At 34.2% G+C, this 22,873-nt stretch overlaps 2 protein-coding genes across 3 annotated transcripts; both read left to right on the top strand.

Annotated features, from left to right (window-relative positions):
• Nucleotides 1-1,537: 1,537 nt before the first annotated feature.
• LOC116105970 (pyrophosphate-energized membrane proton pump 2) lies at nucleotides 1,538-16,253 on the top strand. 2 transcript variants are annotated; one of them, XM_031392349.1, is made up of 15 exons: nucleotides 1,538-1,616; nucleotides 2,256-2,464; nucleotides 3,611-3,814; nucleotides 5,763-5,914; nucleotides 6,011-6,158; nucleotides 6,232-6,364; nucleotides 7,893-8,065; nucleotides 8,980-9,100; nucleotides 9,512-9,699; nucleotides 9,904-10,341; nucleotides 14,446-14,610; nucleotides 14,697-14,852; nucleotides 14,931-15,042; nucleotides 15,400-15,619; nucleotides 15,855-16,253. In XM_031392349.1, exons 2-15 carry the CDS (start codon nucleotides 2,366-2,368, stop codon nucleotides 15,952-15,954), a joined length of 2,409 nt encoding a protein of 802 aa, XP_031248209.1. In that variant the 5' UTR covers nucleotides 1,538-1,616; nucleotides 2,256-2,365; the 3' UTR covers nucleotides 15,955-16,253. The 2 variants fall into 2 exon arrangements, with proteins under 2 accessions (XP_031248209.1, XP_031248201.1); XM_031392341.1 differs by lacking the exons at nucleotides 7,893-8,065; nucleotides 8,980-9,100; nucleotides 9,512-9,699; nucleotides 9,904-10,341 and adding exons at nucleotides 11,908-12,080; nucleotides 12,987-13,107; nucleotides 13,519-13,706; nucleotides 13,911-14,348 and having other exon boundaries at nucleotides 1,539-1,616.
• Nucleotides 16,254-16,809: 556 nt separating this feature from the next.
• On the top strand, nucleotides 16,810-17,526 carry LOC116107675. Its single transcript, XM_031393973.1, has one exon. The coding sequence runs from the start codon at nucleotides 16,979-16,981 to the stop codon at nucleotides 17,420-17,422; it is 444 nt and encodes a 147-aa protein (XP_031249833.1). The 5' UTR covers nucleotides 16,810-16,978; the 3' UTR covers nucleotides 17,423-17,526.
• Nucleotides 17,527-22,873: the final 5,347 nt, after the last annotated feature.

Here is a 22,873-nt window from a genome sequence, read left to right as displayed (position 1 = left end):
TTGGGTAATTTTTTTAAATTCCAAGGGTATTTATGTCCTAGAAACTTTGTATATAAGAATAAAATATTCAATTGGCATTTTTGTAAATTGTTTTTAAAATAAGGGCATAATTGTCCTAAAATTTTATTAATAAGGGGTAAAATTGTAACAAAAATAAGTTTACCAAGTAATCTTAAAATACCTAAGAACATGAATGTAATCAGATTACCTTCTATATTACCAACATTAATTACTATTGGTATTGAAAGATTATTGGAATCTTATATTATTTGACAAATCAATGTGGTGATCAAGTAATATAAGATGACATTTCCTTAGTAATCTTGTATTACCTGACAAAATACACCCTAAGTGATATAACTTTTAAAAAAACATTTTAGTGAAAAAATTAAATAATTTATATTTTTAATTTCTAAAAAATAATAATACTGTTATTCTGAAAAGTATATGTTTTAAAAAGAAAGAAAATCGTATGTTTTATGGGACAGTTAAATCTAGAAATAAAGAAAGTGTTAATGGAAAGAAAGGAAGGGAATAAAAAGAGCTAAAATATTTAAGACTTTCGAATAATACTTTGGGTACTAATGGATGGGTACTAATTTGTGTACTAACTAAAGCATAGTACCTGTACTATGAAATAGTACCTGTACTATGTGTACTATGTTCATAGTACAGGTACTATGCTTTAGTTAGTACACAAATTAGTACTCATCCATTAGTACCCATAGCATCACTCAAGACTTTCTTTGTAAAACACTAAAACTATAACTACAGTATATAACAGGTTATTTCAATATTAAATTATTATTTTAATATTTTGAGATTATAGATTCATGAATTATGCAATGCCTTATTAAGGAAGGATAATTATTTTTTTATACTTTTGAAATTTGATTAAAAATATATGCAAATTTATTGATGGCCTCTTTTTTATAGAAAATTTAGTAACCTTATTAACAAATCTACTTATCAATAAATATATATATTCTCAAATTTAAGACAAGACAATTGAAAATAAAAGATCCTCCATTAAAAAAAATTAAAAACAAAAAAAAAAAACAAAGTCTTCTACCTGGTTGCCGTGTTACCAGAAATCTACGTGGCACTGATTGATTTGCCTAACTGACATGGCAGTCTACTTAAGGGGAAAGAATGAATAGGCATTGACCAACAACAGAGCGCGTGCCTCACACAGGCATACGTGGCGTTCTCTTAGTGGTATTATATGTGCATACGATTCGCAGATAATTTTTTTTCCTAATTAAGGGAATATCCAAAACGCACATTTTACCTCAATTTGCTACCATCCACCGCATCCAAAATTATACTGTATTTATATTATTTATAAAAATAAAGAAAAGAAAAAAATATTTTTGATTATTTATAAAAATCATGAATAAAAAGCTGATGTCAAAGTCAGTATAAATTTTTCCAAAAAATTAAATTAAAAGAGGATAATAACACTCTCCAAAATAAAAATAAAATAGTCAAATTTTATTACTCTCTCTCTAAGAAGTCTCCAACTTGCAAAAACACAACTAGAGAGAGAAAGACTAACAGAGAACTTGGTAAAGCTCTAACAAGTTCCCACCATTTGCGTTTACGAATCTCCATGGGTAATCTTCTCATTTCCTCCTCTGTCTTGTTTCTCTACGCTTTCAATCTTAATTCTTCGCTCAGCATACGTTATTTTAAGTATTGGTTATAGATCGAACAACTTTCTTCATGCGATGCCACGTCATACATCTTCTGTTTTACTGTTTTTGGTTCAAGCTACTCAATCTACCGGTTTCGTTTTAGATCTTTGCGTTTTGTACAAAATGCAGAAATTGGGAAACGTCGAAAATACGCCAACGACACCGTTTTTCTGATCGTTATATTTTCCTTTTCTGGTGTATTTGATTTACGATGATTTGCAAAAAAATTGTTTATATTCAAGTTGGATTTGATGAAAATTTTCACTAATTGCGAAGGTTGTTTATTTGTTTCGAAAGTGTTGCAAATGAAGAAATGAAACTGTTTTGCTAATTGTTAGGTTTTCATTTTGAATAATTTGTTTTTAATTAAGATTAGTGGTTTAGTTTATTTGTGGAAAATGTAGCAATTGATGAACTGACGCCGTTTGTAGTTGGTAGATTTTGCTGTTTGGTGTGTGTCCTTGATAATGATTTGGAATAACTTTTGTATGATTATGATGATTTGATGAAAGTGTTAAGTTTGAAGTAATAAGGAGTGTATTTTGTTTGCTATTTCAGGAAATTTTTGAGGATTTCTAAAATTTGCGCTTTGCAAAGCCGAGGATTGATTAGAAATTGAAGGGGTGATTGGCCCCAAAACGGCACAGCGAGTGAATTCATCGAACACAATGATGATGGATGATGATATGGAGAATGGCAGTTTGGGGCCATTCCAAGATCGGCTAAGGACGTTCCCTAACATGCGAAGTAAACCTTATGTTCCTTTGGTAAGAACCAGGTGTTACGTTTTTAATGTATTGATCAATTATTGGAATCTATATATATATATATATATATATTTGTCGAAAGTGTTTGTGCATAGTATAGATATAGGTGTTTTTATGGGATATATCAGCCCTTGAGAAGAACGAAAACAATATTCATAAAGCTGTATATGTTAGTATCACAGAATAAGATTCAAATTTTAACCGTAGTAGAATGTAGACTGTTTGTTATGGACATGTGCATCCCAATCAGTTACTTTTGAGTTTTCTAGCCTTTTTGATCTGATTCTTTACAGTTGCTTTGTCAACAGTATTTTAGTTTCTTTTCAAGAAAACGAATTATAAGATTTGAAGCTGAAGATTTAGTTTGATTAATTGCCTATCACCTGAGCTGAAGCTTGGTGCACTATATCAAGGAAAGATTTGTGTAAAATATGGACTACTGCTACAAAAGGTGTAGCATCTGCAATAATTGCACAAAAGTGTGACTATTATGAAAGATAAATTATGTATGAACTGCATTTCTCTAAGTATAATTCATCTGTGGATAAACTATAATATGTGTGGATTTTCTTAAATCCTTAAATCCTGTGGTGAGATCCAAGTAAGGATTTCATGTTTTTTTTCAAAAACAAAAAAGGGGTCCCAAGTAACTTTTACTTTGTTTTTGTGGTTGTGCAATACTTAATGTCAATGGAAACAGAAGGGTGTTCTTGCATAGTTATTGCTGGCTTCTTTTTGCTTATTGTTCTTTTCTTTTTCCACTTATGTGGTCAGTATCAAATTGTGCTTTTTTGCAGATTTTTCGAGTCCTTATGGGAATAAATGTCCGTGTTCNTATTATGAAAGATAAATTATGTATGAACTGCATTTCTCTAAGTATAATTCATCTGTGGATAAACTATAATATGTGTGGATTTTCTTAAATCCTTAAATCCTGTGGTGAGATCCAAGTAAGGATTTCATGTTTTTTTTCAAAAACAAAAAAGGGGTCCCAAGTAACTTTTACTTTGTTTTTGTGGTTGTGCAATACTTAATGTCAATGGAAACAGAAGGGTGTTCTTGCATAGTTATTGCTGGCTTCTTTTTGCTTATTGTTCTTTTCTTTTTCTCCTCATGTGGTCAGTATCAAATTGTGCTTTTTTGCAGATTTTTCGAGTCCTTATGGGAATAAATGTCCGTGTTCTTTTTGTACTCTTTCTATTGGGAATTGGGGTGATATTTTACATTGGAGCAAGTACTTCCCCGATTATTGTGTTTGTCTTCTCAGTTTGCATAATCACCTTTGTCTTTGCAATGTATCTTAGTAAGTGGGTGCTCGCAAAGGATGAGGGACCTCCTGAGATGGCTCAGGTACAACTTTTCTCTTTGTTTAGCCATTATGTATTTTGTGGATTTTTTTAATCTAACTTTTTCAATAAATGATTTTGGACAATGAAGAAGTAGTTTGTATGAGGGAAAAAAAAAAAGAAAAAAGAAAAAAAAAAATGATAATATATCTTTCTACATATTTCATGTTTGATATTTGATTGTAATTCATAATAAAATATAGACCTATCTAGTTTGTATATGCATGATGAGTGATCATTTTTTCGTGTATGACTTTTTTTCAAGTGCTAGTAGAGAGTTGCAAGCAAAGGTCACCCAAAAAAAAAATTAGTATCCGCCTTTATCCATATATATCTAAACTATAGCAGTCTAATGGAGAGCACATATTATCCCCTTCTTTGATTCCTTTCTACCTTTACAATTTCATTCATTGAAAAGAATCCCAACAAACAAAATTACAGAGATATATAATCTAGCGAAAATTCACTTTCAAGATAAAAGCATGTAAAAGTTAGGTTGTAGAGAAAATACTAATGAGCATGACTATAAAGGGACCTCTGTCTAGTTGCTTAAAGCATGTTAATGGTGTTTGAGGGTGGCTAGGTTTGACTGATATATCTATCTCTGCAACATGTTCCCTGAGTCATTTTTTGCATTTTAGTGGATCCCCTGGTTGAATTTAAAGCTGGAAAGAAGCTTCTGCCCTTATCTATCTTTTGTGTCCATACAAACACCGGAATGCTGATAGTTATCAGGGTGCTTGATGTTGTTAGATTTTCTGGGGTACTTTTGGTTTCAAATTCTTGTTTTTCTTGTTGCTATGATCTTGCTAACAGCTGATAATTTCACAAGTTAATCGAAATTTATAATTAGGATATGATTGTCTATGGATTAGAGGTAGATATTTTGGTGGATCAGAGAATAAGATATTAGGATTGATAATATGTACACCTCTTTAGGATTGAGAATAACATGCTGATGCAAATTTTATAGAAATTAGCAAGCAGCTCCCTGCTATTAATTGCCATTAGTGGTGAGTTAATTTATGAATGATGTTGAGTGATTTAAAGAAATTTTTTCCTTAGAAAAAAAATTAGTTCTTTTTTTGGATAGTTATGCCCCTTGTCTTTTTTGATCAATAGAATAAGAAATTTCCTTCTTCCTTTCAACATTTTATAAGGCTTGTGGAATACAACCTGTGAAGCATTTTATTAAACAAGTGGAATGTCCTAGTTGAAATTTTCTTTGCGCTTGAACATATACTAATATATTTAGATTTAGAGTTGAACGTGCTGCAAAATTTTTTAGCAAAATGAATTTATGGAAAAAGGGAATTAGATGTTGTATTATTTAGTATAATTCACTTGATATCCTTTTTTTTTTTTTTTTCCAAATAGTATTTTGAAAATAAAAATGGTGGACATACATTTAGTAGAGTTTTTGAAAATATCAAAAATATGTTTTCAATGCACAGTTATTAGAATACATCATTAATACTCCTAGCAATTTTTGAAAAGCAAGTTACTTACAAAAAACTTCATTAAAAAATGATACGAGTTAAAAGTGCTCTCTAGTTTTGAGAAATGAACCCCAAAATTAGTGAAAGTAACTTAAAAGTTATTTTTTATTTCCTTAATAAAAGTTAGGAAACAATTTATGCATTTTCTCAAATGTTCTTTGAAACTGGTTACTGGTTACCAATTAAGTTCTTTTTCCATTTTCTAAATGCTGAGAACAGGAAATTACTCTCTGAAAATAGAAACAAGTGCAGCCAAAATAAGTCTTACCTGTTTTATGCTCTTCAGTTTGACTTCTCTGCCATAATGTTGTTTGTTCCATCATAATTTTTAGAGTTTTACTTTCAAAAGCATTAGTTTTTAATAAGTGAATAAAGCTAGGTATTTTTGTTTATAATCATATTTTGAAACTCATTTGATTCTTCTTATCCTAAACTTATTATATTACTTTCTAGATATCAGATGCTATACGAGATGGTGCTGAAGGTTTCTTCAGGACCCAGTATGGGACTATCTCTAAAATGGCATGTTTGCTGGCTCTGGTGATCTTTAGCATTTATTTGTTTCGCCGTACAACCCCTCAACAAGAATCTTCTGGCATTGGGAGGTGAGACATTCTCAACATTGGTTCTGAATATATATGTATATCTGTATTGCCATTTTACTGAAAGAAACATTGTTCTTGGTCTACTTGCTGATGCAGGGCAACATCTGCATATATTACTGTTGCTGCATTCCTTTTGGGGGCATTATGTTCAGGTGTTGCAGGGTATGTTGGGATGTGGGTGTCAGTTCGTGCAAACGTTCGCGTTTCCAGTGCTGCAAGACGGTCTGCAAGAGAGGCATTGCAGGTTGTTTCTGTTATAGAATGTTGTCTCCAAACGGTTTTAGATTGATATCTTAACCTGCAAATGGTATGTACAGGTTGCAGTTCGTGCTGGTGGTTTCTCTGCCATTGTGGTTGTTGGTATGGCTGTAATTGGTATAGCCATTCTTTATTCCACATTTTATGTTTGGTTGGGAGTGGATTCGCCAGGTTCAATGAAGGTTACCGATTGTAGGTTTCAACTTTCCTTTTTATGCGAGACCCAAATAATTGAGTTTGTTACTTAATTGTCTGCATATTATTATATGCCTCAGACTGTAAACTTTATTGCTATGTTTTATCTTCAAGGCAACAGTATTGAAGACTTTACCACATCACTTATTTTGCTTTATAATGCTATAAATGATGATTTAGGCCGCTTCTGAATTTTAAGGTTTTATGTATATGATTGTAATTTATTTTTATTTCATTATTGTTGCTCATTGGCTTTTAGGTTGTTAGATATAGACTTGTAGTTATGTCAGTCAGTGACTATTTGCGTTCAGTTGGGTGATTGCTTGTTGATTGGTTATCATTGGCAGTCACCAGAAATGGGACTTTTGAGTTAGTTGGAAATTCTTTCGATTTCTCTTGGGTGAGATGATTCAAATTGATTTGGGTAGCCTTTTTTCTTTATTTATTTTTTTTTTCTTGGTGGAGTTGTTCTCTAGTGTAACTAAGTTGTAGATCCTGTTATTCACTGGACTTTACTTGGATTTTATCTGAACACCTCCAAGAAGAGATGTAAGCCTAAGCCTTGGCGCACAAATTGATCATCTTACCGTGTCTAGAAGCAAATTTGTTTGAGTTAATAGACTAGTTAACTTGTTTTGTTGATGCAAAGCTGGTGGGAAAATGGTGGGCAGTTGTTGATTTACTGTGCAAAATCATAATTTACATTGGTCTGTTTAGCTTGACTTGAGGGTTGAGAGGTAGGCAGCATACAGATTCTGAGTAGTGCCATAATTATGAAAAGTTTACCAAGTGCCTTTGATTGCAGCTGAAAAAGAAGTTTGAATTGAGAGCTATGTACTATGAACATAATTCTTTCATTGTTGGAGTATAGCTGTCATAGTATTGTGGGATCCCTTCTGCCCTAAGCGTTCTCACTAGACCGAAGCATAAGTCATTCTGCTTATGCATCCTTAGATGGGATTTGTGATGATTGAGGCAAAAAGCATAGTGTCTGGCAATTTGGTTATGAACTGCAATATTTACCTTGGAGTCATACCTGATCCTGGAGAAGCTTTAAATAGGGTGGGGGGAGGTTGAGGAAACCTCATGTCTTTTACAGTGTCATGATGTCATGCTGTAGGAATTATTTTTTGTTCTTCTTTGCTGATGCACCATTTGTATATGGATGTAAATATGATAACATGGTATATGTTGACTTGGCACGGTTTTTCATTGTATCTGCAGGGTTGTGGTTTACATTGCTCTGCATCTTCTTACTTTAGACAATTTATTTAAAAAGTTACAACTGTGCTTTTGCTTGAATAGTTTGTAGTGTAGATGATAAATGGCCATCTTCAGTCTCAATGCTGAGGTGTGATCTGTTGTTTGTAACTGTGCATGCACAAATACCATCTTCTCTCTTTCGTTTGTTTGACTGCACGTCTTTTTCATTCTGATGCATCATTGTTATTGTGTTTGTAGAGTTGTGAATTACGAATTTTGAAATTATGATTATTTAGTTGATTTGTTTCTTGTTCTTTTCCAGTGCCTCTTCTTCTTGTGGGATATGGTTTTGGAGCATCATTTGTTGCTCTCTTTGCTCAATTGGGTGGTGGAATATTCACTAAAGCAGCTGATGTTGGGGCAGACCTTGTTGGAAAAGTGGAGCAGGGAATACCAGAAGATGATCCTCGAAATCCTGCCGTCATTGCGGATTTGGTATATTTCTTGTCATCTTTGTTGACATTAGTATTTAATCTATTTGTTTAGCTTTCAATTTTTTTTTTCTTTTTTGTGTATTGTCCATATTAATATTCTGAGGATAGATCTCATGTAAATGAGCTGGAAAGTACAAGTTAATAAATAGTATGAATGAAATTAGGAGTAGAGAATTGGTTTATCGTGCATCATGCTCAGACTCTTTAAGGAAAGAACTGACTGATCATTTTTAGATTATATTGCAAATTATGATACTGCATAATACCCAAAGAAATATTAAACTGGCCATGGCGTGTGCATTTACTATAAATGCCAGTTATGATTAGTTTATTGAATTTTTGTTCCATTAGGCATGTTTCATATGAGGTCCAGAGTTGCAGCTTTCTGTTAAGATTTTTTTTCTTGTCAAAATAACATGTCTTTCTCTGAAGTTTTAGGTGAACACAAGATTCAGCAGTTCAGAGGCATACTGACTTGTGGTTTTGCAACCTTGTTTGAAAGTTGTCATATCTTTGCTACTCAATGGGCGTACTTGGTTCTTACTTCACTTACAGTATAAGAGGATTTCATTTATTATCCATGGTCTGCTATAAATAAAAAATTTCATACTTCTGCCTTTCTAAGATGGCTTGAGTAGTTTGACTAGCTTTATGCTAAACTTGGAACCATTACTAAAAGATTTACCTATAAGGCTACATAAGAAGCTGAGCAGCACAAACTTTTTCCAGGAATTGCCTTATTTCCTTTTCAATGCGGCTATTAGATTGTGTCTGCCTATGTGTAGCCTTCTACGTTTTTATTGATTATTGCAATATAGAGAAGCTACCGAAGAAATATTTTGATATGCAAAAAACGTATTTGTATTCTCCATTTTGCTGAAATTGACAATTTGGTTTGATATTGTTGCACTGTAGGTTGGAGACAATGTGGGTGATTGTGCTGCGAGAGGTGCTGATCTTTTTGAAAGCATTGCAGCTGAAATCATCAGTGCTATGATACTTGGGGGAACAATGGCTCAACGTTGTAAAATTGAAGGTAAATGAAGTTCCCTTACTATTAGAATGTGGCTGTTCTGTAGGGTTATTGTTATTGTTAAAACATGCATATAAGCACACTCATACATCCTATCTGTTACATGATGTACTTGTCTTCTTATAATGGTGCTATGTTCAAGAATAGACAGTATGATATCCTTCATGTGTTGTGGATGTGTTTTAATACTTCTAATTTTGAATCTTTTGGCAGCAGCAACTTTTAGATCAGCATGTAACTAAATTAGGAGTATTTACCTGCAATTGTGTCTTTATTGTTGTAGGATATATCTGGCAAACTGAATCACTGCATGATATGATCCTTTGATCTATCTATTAACTTAATTATTGGTACTTTTCAAACAGGTCAATGTCTTCATTAGCTGACTTACCCTGTGATTCATTGTTCATGCAGATCCATCTGGCTTCATCTTGTTTCCTCTTGTTGTTCATTCATTTGATCTGGTTGTCTCATCTGTTGGAATACTTTCAATCAGGAGTACACGCGACTCTAGTGTGAAGGTACCTATTGAGGATCCAATGGCAATTCTTCAGAAAGGATACTCTGTTACAATAGTACTTGCTGTTCTGACATTTGGTGCGGTAATATATCTTCCACCACCGGAGTACTTTCATTTTTTCTTTTACTGTTCTCTGCTGGAATGTTATTGATAACATCTTCCCTGATAACATAATGGCTTTTGCCATCAGATTTAGATTTGACCAAGTTTGAAAGCCACTATTCTCTGTCATTTATTTAATTTCTTACACTGATTTTTTGCTGTTGGTTGTCGGGTTACTTTGCAGTCTACTCGTTGGTTACTTTATACAGAACAAGCACCTTCTGCATGGTTGAACTTTGCCTTATGTGGGCTGGTTGGTATCATCACGGCATATGTTTTTGTCTGGATCACCAAGTATTACACTGATTACAAGTACGAGCCTGTACGCACATTAGCTCTTGCTAGCTCCACAGGTCATGGGACTAACATAATAGCAGGAGTCAGTTTGGGCCTGGAATCAACAGCACTTCCCGTTCTTGTGATTAGTATGTCGATTGTGTCAGCTTATTGGTTGGGCCAAACCTCGGGACTGGTGGATGAAACTGGCAATCCAACTGGTGGACTGTTTGGCACAGCTGTAGCGACAATGGGAATGCTCAGCACTGCTGCCTATGTTCTGACTATGGATATGTTCGGTCCAATAGCTGATAATGCTGGTGGTATTGTAGAGATGAGTCAGCAGGTAACTCTTGAACTAAGTCTTTCAGTTGTGTTTTTTTTTTTTTTTTTTTTTTATTCCCTCATCCTTGGTGAATCAATAAATTAAATAAACATGCCTTGAGCAGCCAGAAAGTGTTCGGGAGATTACTGATGTTCTTGATGCGGTAGGCAATACTACAAAAGCTACAACTAAAGGATTTGCCATCGGATCTGCAGCACTTGCATCTTTTCTTTTATTTAGTGCCGCTTCTGAATTTTAAGGTTTTATGTATATGATTGTAATTTATTTTTATTTCGTTATTGTTGCTCATTGGCTTTTAGGTTGTTAGATATAGACTTGTAGTTATGTCAGTCAGTGACTATTTGCGTTCAGTTGGGTGATTGCTTGTTGATTGGTTATCATTGGCAGTCACCAGAAATGGGACTTTTGAGTTAGTTGGAAATTCTTTCGATTTCTCTTGGGTGAGATGATTCAAATTGATTTGGGTAGCCTTTTTTCTTTATTTATTTTTTTTTTCTTGGTGGAGTTGTTCTCTAGTGTAACCAAGTTGTAGATCCTGTTATTCACTGGACTTTACTTGGATTTTATCTGAACACCTCCAAGAAGAGATGCAAGCCTAAGCGTTGGCACACAAATTGATCCTCTTACCGTGTCTAGAAGCAAATTTGTTTGAGTTAATAGACTATTTAACTTGTTTTGTTGATGCAAAGCTGGTGGGAAAATGGTGGGGCAGTTGTTGATTTACTGTGCAAAATCATAATTTACATTGGTCTGTTTAGCTTGACTTGAGGGTTGAGAGGTAGGCAGCATACATATTCTGAGTAGTGCCATAATTATGAAAAGTTTACCAAGTGCCTTTGATTGCAGCTGAAAAAGAAGTTTGAATTGAGAGCTATGTACTATGAACATAATTCTTTCATTGTTGGAGTATAGCTGTCATAGTATTGTGGGATCCCTTCTGCCCTAAGCGTTCTCACTAGACCGAAGCATAAGTCATTCTGCTTATGCATCCTTAGATGGGATTTGTGATGATTGAGGCAAAAAGCATAGTGTCTGGCAATTTGGTTATGAACTGCAATATTTACCTTGGAGTCATACCTGATCCTGGAGAAGCTTTAAATAGGGTGGGGGGAGGTTGAGGAAACCTCATGTCTTTTACAGTGTCATGATGTCATGCTGTAGGAATTATTTTTTGTTCTTCTTTGCTGATGCACCATTTGTATATGGATGTAAATATGATAACATGGTATATGTTGACTTGGCACGGTTTTTCATTGTATCTGCAGGGTTGTGGTTTACATTGCTCTGCATCTTCTTACTTTAGACAATTTATTTAAAAAGTTACAACTGTGCTTTTGCTTGAATAGTTTGTAGTGTAGATGATAAATGGCCATCTTCAGTCTCAATGCTGAGGTGTGATCTGTTGTTTGTAACTGTGCATGCACAAATACCATCTTCTCTCTTTCGTTTGTTTGACTGCACGTCTTTTTCATTCTGATGCATCATTGTTATTGTGTTTGTAGAGTTGTGAATTACGAATTTTGAAATTATGATTATTTAGTTGATTTGTTTCTTGTTCTTTTCCAGTGCCTCTTCTTCTTGTGGGATATGGTTTTGGAGCATCATTTGTCGCTCTCTTTGCTCAATTGGGTGGTGGAATATTCACTAAAGCAGCTGATGTTGGGGCAGACCTTGTTGGAAAAGTGGAGCAGGGAATACCAGAAGACGATCCTCGAAATCCTGCCGTCATTGCGGATTTGGTATATTTCTTGTCATCTTTGTTGACATTAGTATTTAATCTATTTGTTTAGCATTCAATTTTTTTTTTCTTTTTTGTGTATTGTCCATATTAATATTCTGAGGTTAGATCTCATGTAAATGAGCTAGAAAGTACAAGTTAATAAATAGTATGAATGAAATTAGGAGTAGAGATTTGGTTTATCATGCATCATGCTCAGACTCTTTAAGGAAAGAACTGACTGATCATTTTTAGATTATATTGCAAATTATGATACTGCATAATACCCAAAGAAATATTAAACTGGCCATGGCGTGTGCATTTACTATAAATGCCAGTTATGATTAGTTTATTGAATTTTTGTTCATGTTTTATATGAGGTCCAGAGTTGCAGCTTTCTGTTAAGATTTTTTTTCTTGTCAAAATAACATGTCTTTCTCTGAAGTTTTAGGTGAACACAAGATTCAGCAGTTCAGAGGCATACTGACTTGTGGTTTTGCAACCTTGTTTGAAAGTTGTCATATCTTTGCTACTCAATGGGCGTACTTGGTTCTTACTTCACTTACAGTATAAGAGGATTTCATTTATTATCCATGGTCTGCTATAAATAAAAAATTTCATACTTCTGCCTTTCTAAGATGGCTTGAGTAGTTTGACTAGCTTTATGCTAAACTTGGAACCATTACTAAAAGATTTACCTATAAGGCTACATAAGAAGCTGAGCAGCACAAACTTTTTCCAGGAATTGCCTTATTTCCTCTTCAATGCGGCTATTAGAGTGTGTCTGCCTATGTGTAGCCTTCTACGTTTTTATTGATTATTGCAATATAGAGAAGCTACCGAAGAAATATTTTGATATGCAAAAAATGTATTTGTATTCTCCATTTTGCTGAAATTGACAATTTGGTTTGATATTGTTGCACTGTAGGTTGGAGACAATGTGGGTGATTGTGCTGCGAGAGGTGCTGATCTTTTTGAAAGCATTGCAGCTGAAATCATCAGTGCTATGATACTTGGGGGAACAATGGCTCAACGTTGTAAAATTGAAGGTAAATGAAGTTCCCTTACTATTAGAATGTGGCTGTTCTGTAGGGTTATTGTTATTGTTAAAACATGCATACAAGCACACTCATACATCCTATCTGTTACATGATGTACTTGTCTTCTTATAATGGTGCTATGTTCAAGAATAGACAGTATGATATCCTTCATGTGTTGTGGATGTGTTTTAATACTTCTAATTTTGAATCTTTTGGCAGCAGCAACGTTTAGATCAGCATGTAACTAAATTAGGAGTATTTACCTGCAATTGTGTCTTCATTGTTGTAGGATATATCTGGCAAACTGAATCACTGCATGATATGATCCTTTGATCTATCTATTAACTTAATTATTGGTACTTTTCAAACAGGTCAATGTCTTCATTAGCTGACTTACCCTGTGATTCATTGTTCATGCAGATCCATCTGGCTTCATCTTGTTTCCTCTTGTTGTTCATTCATTTGATCTGGTTGTCTCATCTGTTGGAATACTTTCAATCAGGAGTACACGCGACTCTAGTGTGAAGGTACCTATTGAGGATCCAATGGCAATTCTTCAGAAAGGATACTCTGTTACAATAGTACTTGCTGTTCTGACATTTGGTGCGGTAATATATCTTCCACCACCGGAGTACTTTCATTTTTTCTTTTACTGTTCTCTGCTGGAATGTTATTGATAACATCTTCCCTGATAACATAATGGCTTTTGCCATCAGATTTAGATTTGACCAAGTTTGAAAGCCACTATTCTCTGTCATTTATTTAATTTCTTACACTGATTTTTTGCTGTTGGTTGTCGGGTTACTTTGCAGTCTACTCGTTGGTTACTTTATACAGAACAAGCACCTTCTGCATGGTTGAACTTTGCCTTATGTGGGCTGGTTGGTATCATCACGGCATATGTTTTTGTCTGGATCACCAAGTATTACACTGATTACAAGTACGAGCCTGTACGCACATTAGCTCTTGCTAGCTCCACAGGTCATGGGACTAACATAATAGCAGGAGTCAGTTTGGGCCTGGAATCAACAGCACTTCCCGTTCTTGTGATTAGTATGTCGATTGTGTCAGCTTATTGGTTGGGCCAAACCTCGGGACTGGTGGATGAAACTGGCAATCCAACTGGTGGACTGTTTGGCACAGCTGTAGCGACAATGGGAATGCTCAGCACTGCTGCCTATGTTCTGACTATGGATATGTTCGGTCCAATAGCTGATAATGCTGGTGGTATTGTAGAGATGAGTCAGCAGGTAACTCTTGAACTAAGTCTTTCAGTTGTGTTTTTTTTTTTTTTTTATTCCCTCATCCTTGGTGAATCAATAAATTAAATAAACATGCCTTGAGCAGCCAGAAAGTGTTCGGGAGATTACTGATGTTCTTGATGCGGTAGGCAATACTACAAAAGCTACAACTAAAGGATTTGCCATCGGATCTGCAGCACTTGCATCTTTTCTTTTATTTAGTGCTTATATGGATGAAGTAGCTGCATTTGCTAATGAACCTTTCAAACAGGTAGGTGCGACTGTACTTACCCTTTAATCAATTGCCTCCTTCATTGCTTTATCCTTGTCTTATTCTTCACTTTAATTGACCTTCAGGTTGATATTGCCATTCCGGAAGTTTTCATTGGTGGACTGTTGGGGTCAATGCTTATTTTCTTATTTAGTGCGTGGGCTTGTTCTGCAGTAGGCCGAACTGCTCAGGAGGTTGTTAATGAAGTAAGAAGACAATTTATTGAGAGGCCCGGTATCATGGTGAGTAGAAATTTCTCACTTGTTTTCTTTATTATAGTTACTCGACAGCTTACTGATTGTTTTGTATGCTTACTGCAGGAGTACAAGGAAAAACCAGACTATGGTCGCTGTGTTGCCATTGTAGCATCTGCTTCTCTACGGGAGATGATAAAACCTGGTGCTCTGGCTATTATATCACCATTAGTGCTGGGTAAGTTATTCATTCTATTGTTCCAATTTGTTGTTTCGTCCTTATCCAACTATATTATTAGTGATGGCATTATTGGACCTAATAATGGATTGTTGTTACTGTTATTGTTTCATGAATTATTACGACTATCAGAGGTTTTGAATTACCATATCAAGATGTTTCCCTTATTCAACTTCAATATTATATAATTTTCAGAAGTGTTGTGTATGATCTTGGCCGTTTTTCTTGTGTCTTTGCCGGTTGTGGAGTATTGTCACTTTCTCCATTGGGTTCTTATGTTTATGTTCAATCGTCCCCGTTTCACTTTGTATGGTGGGTGATGAAGCATTTATAGAAGTTTGTTGATACTGCTTGCAGGTTTTCTGTTCCGTATTTTGGGATACTACACTGGACATCCTCTACTTGGGGCTAAAGTTGTGGCTTCTATGCTGATGTTTGCAACAGTCTCTGGTATTCTTATGGCTCTTTTCCTGAACACAGCAGGAGGTGCATGGGATAATGCAAAGAAGTTCATAGAGACTGGGGCCCTTGGAGGCAAAGGAAGTGATACCCATAAAGCAGCAGTGACTGGAGATACGTAAGTCTTCTCGGCCATTCCTTTTATTTTAACTAAATCTAATTGCCTCTCTTAAAGAAAACGAAAATTGGACATATCCGCTGTCTTGAGTAACAAGTTCTTCAGCGCTTCTGCGAGCCATTCTAGTAGAGAGATTTGCTGCTTTCTTTTTACTTTAAACGATAAAAGGATTTAATTTGTAGTTACTTTCTCTGCTGATAGCTCGTAGTAATTGTGATATTTTCCAATTGTGCAGTGTGGGAGATCCATTTAAAGACACAGCTGGACCTTCGATTCATGTCCTCATAAAAATGCTGGCTACCATAACGCTTGTGATGGCGCCAATATTCCTGTGAGTGTTGTTAATATGTATTGCAGTTTTCACCTGAAAACTACAGCAGAGATATTTAGCAAATATAGAGATAGGTATTTTTGATATATATCAAGGGGTGCTTGATTACTGATCATACACAAATTTTCCTTGCTGTGATTGAATAATAAGAGATGTTTGATAGGCTGCGTATTTTTTTTTTTTTTAAATTGAGTAGTGTTTCTTTCACAGTACTCAAATGGATTGCCATGGCTTGTCCACAATTGCATATTTTCTGGATCAGCCGGTTCTATTGGCTGATAATGAAATTAGCGATTTACAGTATGAAATTTCTGAAACGTTAGGATGGTAATAACGTATGTAACTTTAAAAACAACTCAATAAAAATTAGATGTAAAATAAAACTTCATATGGTATCTTTCATTCTGATCTTATTGTAAATAAATCCTTTCACCTACAGAACATATAAGGGGACAAGGAGTGAATTGTTACCTTTAAATTTAAAATCTAAAACCTGGAAACAGTGCATGAATATTCATAACCAAATATTTCTTATGCCTGATTAAATTTAAATCACAGTTTGAGCTAGCATTTTAATTTTCGGATGGAATTAGCGAGTTTGACTTTGGTTTATAATCGAGGATGTGAACATAAAAAATAAATAAAAGAGTGATGTTATTTATTAAATTTCACTGAAATTCTTTATAAATCCCATTTTTAAAATAAAATTCTAAAATAAATCCAATTTCGAAATAAATATTGATATATTCCAAAAAAAAAAAAAATAATAATAATTAAAAAAAAGCGGTATAGACCAGACCAGACCAGGCCTTGTTCCTGCTCTTTTAACTTCGGGCTCTCGCCATACCCAAACAAACGAAACATTTTGGTTTCATTTGTTGTTCTCTTGTTTTCATTTTTTTTCACCTTTCTTCTTCCGCTCTCTCTTACCTCACCTTATCTCCAAAACGGCAAAACCCCAATTCCCTCTAGGGTTTTATCCTCAAACCCTAAAACCCCATTTCAAAGTTTCCCAATTCCACCCCAAAATGCAACAACCGCCACCCCCAAACCCACAACCCAAATCTACCACCACAAACCCCCAAAAGAAAAAAGCACCATCTCCCCAAGAACTCATCACCCACTACACCACTCAAGGTTTAGACCAAGAACAGGCCTCGCTCAAGGTCATTGAAGATCTCCAAAATGTTCTTTTCAGAGTCATTGCATCCACCAACAAGAACAGAAAGGACAAGGTGATGACTGAAACTTCGAAAAAGATTGATGTTATTAACAACAGACTTGCCATTCTCGATATGAAGGTCGATTCAAAGCCCGGGTTTGCACAAACTTTTGGTCTTGGGATTGTCTCTGGGGCGGCTTTGAATGGAATTGGGAGCGCATTCCCTCATGTTGTGAAGGGTTTTGGGCAAATTTGGACTGCGGTTAGAACTGTAACTGACCCTTCTTCCTCTTCTAATGGTCCTTCTTGAATCTTGAAATGTGTTTGTTTATGCAAATTTTAGTTCAATCATGTTAGATTTTGTTAATTATTTTGCCAAGAGATTTACAATTTATGAGTAAAGTTTTGATTTTATCTGGGTTGTTTTAATTTTTTAATTTGTTGTGTTTTTGATATGAAACAAGAAATTAAGAAACATCACAATTGAGGATATGTGAATGGTAAGGATTCTTATTTAGGGTGGGGTGGGACTTTTTTAAATCCAAATTTATATTGTTTAATTTATACATTTATATTGAAATTTTGTCATCCAAATGGCTATAAATTAATTTATCATTTATAGAAAAGAATTAAAGATGTAAACACGAATAATGATTAAATAATCTATCTCCGTTAGATCTCTTATCAAGACCAACATTTTCAACTTTCTCAAGGGATTAACTGAACACCTCCCAAACATAAAAAAAAAAAAAAAGTACAAAATGAATTCTGTCGGGAGCAAGCAGTTGGAACTTACATTATTAGGAAGTTTGTTATTTTATCATACTTTAGAAGGAATAATACCATTAACTCAAAAAACATATTTACATAAAATATTTTAATTTTATATACGTCTCTATGACTCTATCTCTATTACCTATTAATCACATCACTCTTTCGTTGTGTCAGTTAAAAAAATTAACAAAATAGATTAAAAAATGCAAAACCGACTCAAAATAAATTTATTTCCTAAGGCTGAGATTCTAAAATAAAATATTTTATATTAAACTCTAAATAATTCCTTCTCCATATAAAACACAAACTAAGAACAAAGAAAATTCTCTAGAGTCATCCTCAAGCATTGAAATATTTCATATTAATTTACCTAATGCAACATTCTTAATGCTATTTGTTTAAATAAGAGTTGAAAATAGAAATAGAAAAAATAATATAAAAAAAAAAAAAACATAACATTAATCAAATTGTATTTTGACCGATTTTGATAAAATAAGTATGTTCCTCTGAGTTTTATATATCATATTCCATGGTTAATATTTTAGTTTTATTTCGCCATATTGAGATAAGCCAATTAAAGGATTCTTTGAAAAGTAATATATCAATCTTTAAAAAGTTATAATTTAATTAATTTATTCGTTCAGATTTACTATTCCCATAAGACAACGCAAAACCTTTTTTATTTTTTTTATGTATATTTGTCGCTAGCATCAGTTGCTAACAGTCGCTGCCCCCACAGTGCAACACGTGTCCAAACATTTTCTAAAATAATTTTTGTTCAGTTGAATTGATAAAATAAATCTTTCTTTTAACTGAAATTATAGGAGCTGACATTTTACTCATACTTCAACACTAGGGTTGGTGTCACGGGCCTAAATTCCCATCTAGGCACTTTGCCGCACAAGCACGTTTATTGCTTGTAAGCCTTCCCAAATGAGTATATCCTATTACAATTTACTTCAACAATAATGAAGAGAGGCTACTAAAGTATAAAGGTAACAATCTACGAGAAAAAATTCATAACCTTATATTAATTATACAAAAATACAAGGATTACATGAATGTCCACACAGTGTTTCTCTATTGTTATAATCTGATTCTCAAACTCACAGATTACAACACTCAAGTTTACAACAATTGCACACACACACACGCGCGCGTGCGCATAACATCCCTCTCTCCTTGAATAAATAGAATGCTTACATTTGATTAATATTGGCAAGACAGTTACATAAACAATTACAAGAAGCTGTTACCAAGCACTTGGATAACTGTATATGTTTCATCTAAACATATATATCTGTCCCTCAGTCTTGTCTAAACAACTATCTAGCTTTGCTTTAGCATTCCCATTAGCTTGTCACATTTCCTCATGCACACCCACGTACTATGTTGCCTGTCTGGTCCATGTATTCAGCTGCTTGCTTCGCACATTACCCGCTTGTGTACGTCCCAGCTCATGCATTGCCTGATCTGCTTATGGATGCCCCAATGCCCATGCCGACACATGCTCTGCCTGTACATGTATATGCTTGCAAGTACTCCCACCCACAAGTCTATTTGTCTGTGTGCTCGCTAATGCCGAAACAACCAAGAGATGATTGAATGTAAGAAAACAAAGATACAAAAAACCACCGCCTAACTATATCAAGATTCGGATACTGGATAAATTGAAAAAAAAAAAAAAAAAAACTACAAAAGGTTTCTCAATATTTCATTAAAATTAATAATTCATCAAAAACTATTACCTTAAAGGCTACAAATACCTTTATTTATACTAGAATTAACCTTAACTAGTTAAAAAAGCAATAGACCTAATAATTAAAATAAATCTTATTCCAATATGGAAAACTTCTAAAACAGGAAATCTAAATTAATTAGAACTACTAAAATAAGAAATTAGGAATAAGAAGGCCTAAATATAAAGAAATAATATAATCTTTTTCTATAGAATTTAAATAATATATTTTCTACATCATTCTCCCCTACTAGTTGGAAATTTGCCATAGAATTTTTGGCATGAATATCTTCATCTTCAACTTGCATTAATCATAACTTCTTTGCGTTCATCTCTAGTTAATATGCACAAAGAATTTTAAATTTTCCTACCTTTGTAACAATATCCATCAAATCAGCCCAACAATGGAAAACAAAATCATAACACAAAGTCTATTGTAGCCTTATCTTGTGATGATGATCATGCATGTCAGCAACACAATTAATGATAAAGGAACTTGTTTCGTAAGCAGCCTATCCAAATCTTGAAACATTGATTCTTCAATAATTTCTTCATCAAATTTCGGCAGCTCACCATGATCATCAAATAATTAAAGTGGTCGTGATTGTTAACCTCAACATCATCACCAAAAATATCTTCAAACTCTTCTACCTTGTCTTCTTCCACCGGGGCCTTGATTTGCTCAAATCGTTGTTGGAGATCTTGAACTTGCCTCCTTAGATTTTCGATCTCTAAATCTCGTTGGTCATGTTGGCGATCATCAAGTCTTCCCCAAGAGCCATGCACGACCCCTATTGCAACCTCACTGACCTCTACCCATTGTTTAAAAATCGGACTGGCAGACAACCGCTCTGTTGACCGGGTCATGGTTCACGATCCAACGGTTAGACCGTCGGTTGGACGGTGATGTCACACATCATGATGACATCAGCACATTTTTAAAATTTTTTATTTTTTTTAAGATTTCTATTTTTTAATAAGACAATAACAACTTAATTACTGTCCAATAATATAATTCAAAGTTCAAATTCAACAACATCTTAGCATATTTAAGTATTTAACAACAATTCAAAGTCTAAATCCAAACATGATGTTGTATTTACATATTAAATGTCAAAATATAACTAATTAATAACAAAACATTTGATGCAAGTGTTTTTTTCTTTGATCCGTCTCCATGTTGATTGAGCTTCACACACTAGCATCAAAATTCATCACCATCATCATCAAACCATCACCACCATCTACGCAAATTTAAAAAAATAGAAATCATAAGTTAAAAATTGTATTTAATTTATAGATACTAAGTTGCTTAAATAATTGAAACCAACCTTCTGAACCATATGTTGAATCATAAAAAGAAGGGTGTCAGAACTCCAGTAGGAATAGATCTTTTCCCATATAACATTTGTTCCAACTCTTCATAATTAAGTTCACTGACCTCCTCCTCTTCATCGTCAACTATCCAACCTTCAGTTTTGTCGATACTATAATCAATAGGATCCAAACTTATTCTCTTGTAACACTTCCTAAATACCATAAAGAAATATTAAAAGCATGACAACTAAATATCAAGGAAAAAATGATAATAACAATAAGAGTGATGCATAATTGAGTAATTGACAATGTTTTATACTGTTTTGCAAACGCAAGTTATAGTGAACGAAAACAAAATCATTCAACTTTGATGCTCCAATCTATTCCTCTTTTAGTATGTATGCGCTCAAAAACACTCCCATTTCGGTCACATCCAGAAGAGCTTGAAGTTTGACTAGAATTTTTATTGCAAACTTTTGCAAATTTGGAGTACTATACCTAAATGATCTCCACCATTCATTAATTGAAAATTAAACTAATAAATAAATTAGACTCTAAAAAACAAGAACTTATAAATTTTATAACTATTACGTACTAGGACGTGTGGTTTTGGTGGTTTCAAGGGCAAGCCCGTGAGAAAAAGCTTTCCTCCCGATTTGAATATAATCTCTCTCTTCCATTAACCTTGTCTTGCTCAAATTGAAAGCACTTGCTTTATGTCAATAGTATCAAGGAAACCACTCATGAACTGGCTGAGGCAAAAAGTCTTCATCAATTTAAAGGTAGGATTCAAATAATAAGCCGCAGCATGGATATCACGACGCAATGTCCTATCCCAACGTAGCTTAATGATTCGTGTATAAGGCTTGTAGAATTTCTTTTATTCTTAAACAACTTCTTAATTGCATTTTTCTCTCTGTACAGCCATCATACACATATCCTATTGCTGGCTTCATCTGAGGAGCATCCCAACAAGCGCATCAATGGACTCACAACTTTGGATATCTTACCCATATCATCCCAAAAATCGTTATCCAAAATTATGTCAATAACATGTTTGCCTTTATTACTTTTTGCATATCAAGAATTGACAAATGACCTATCTGTCACCAGGCTTGCAGTCATGTTTGTGCTCATGAAGCTTCTCATTGCAATGAAAGTTGTAGCAAAACGGGTTGCACCTGGACGAACAATTTCTTTCCAAACTGTTCAATTGATAAATATAAGATGTTAGTCAATAATATAAAAATGCATATTATTGTTGACTTGACAAGAACATGAGCTAAAAGTATATTACCTGTCTTTTCCAACCAAGCTATCAAAAATGTATGATATTATAAACTTCGTCACCTCAAAAGCACAACTGCAAAGATAAACTATGTGATCCATCTCAGCTATGTCTTTTAACACCAAAGTTATGCTATGTGCTGCACAGGGTGACCAAGTAATACTCGGATATTTCTCAGACAATATTCTTCCAGCAGCTTATAATTGGATCCATTGTCTGAGACAAAATGGACAACTACTATTGGTCCAATCCATAAAACTACCTCCTCAAACATCTTCAACAATGTCCAGCATCCTTCATAACATCTGAAGCATCAAATGATTTCACAAAACAAGCTCCCTTAGGACAAGACACCATCAAATGATCAATGACCTATGTGAATTACAGTCTAACCATCTGCCATTAAGGTACATCCAAATTTTCCCAAATCTTTCTATAACTATCAACAAGAAGCTGCACTTCCTTCTTAGCATCTCTTAACAAATTGACACGCAAAGCATGATAATTTGGGTGTTTATACCAGGCCCAATTGCGGCTATAGCATCCACCAAAGGCTAAAGATAAATTGAATTTACAGCATAATTGGGATGAAGCATCATAAAAAAATCTTCCAAAAGCCATGTCTACTCTCCACGTCGCATTTT

Source organism: Pistacia vera, unplaced genomic scaffold, assembly GCF_008641045.1.
Source record: "Pistacia vera cultivar Batoury unplaced genomic scaffold, PisVer_v2 Contig117, whole genome shotgun sequence".
Classification (NCBI taxonomy): Eukaryota; Viridiplantae; Streptophyta; class Magnoliopsida; order Sapindales; family Anacardiaceae; genus Pistacia; species Pistacia vera.
The sequence above is the reverse complement of the archived record's forward strand: the minus strand, read 5'-3'. Positions and strand labels throughout refer to the sequence as shown.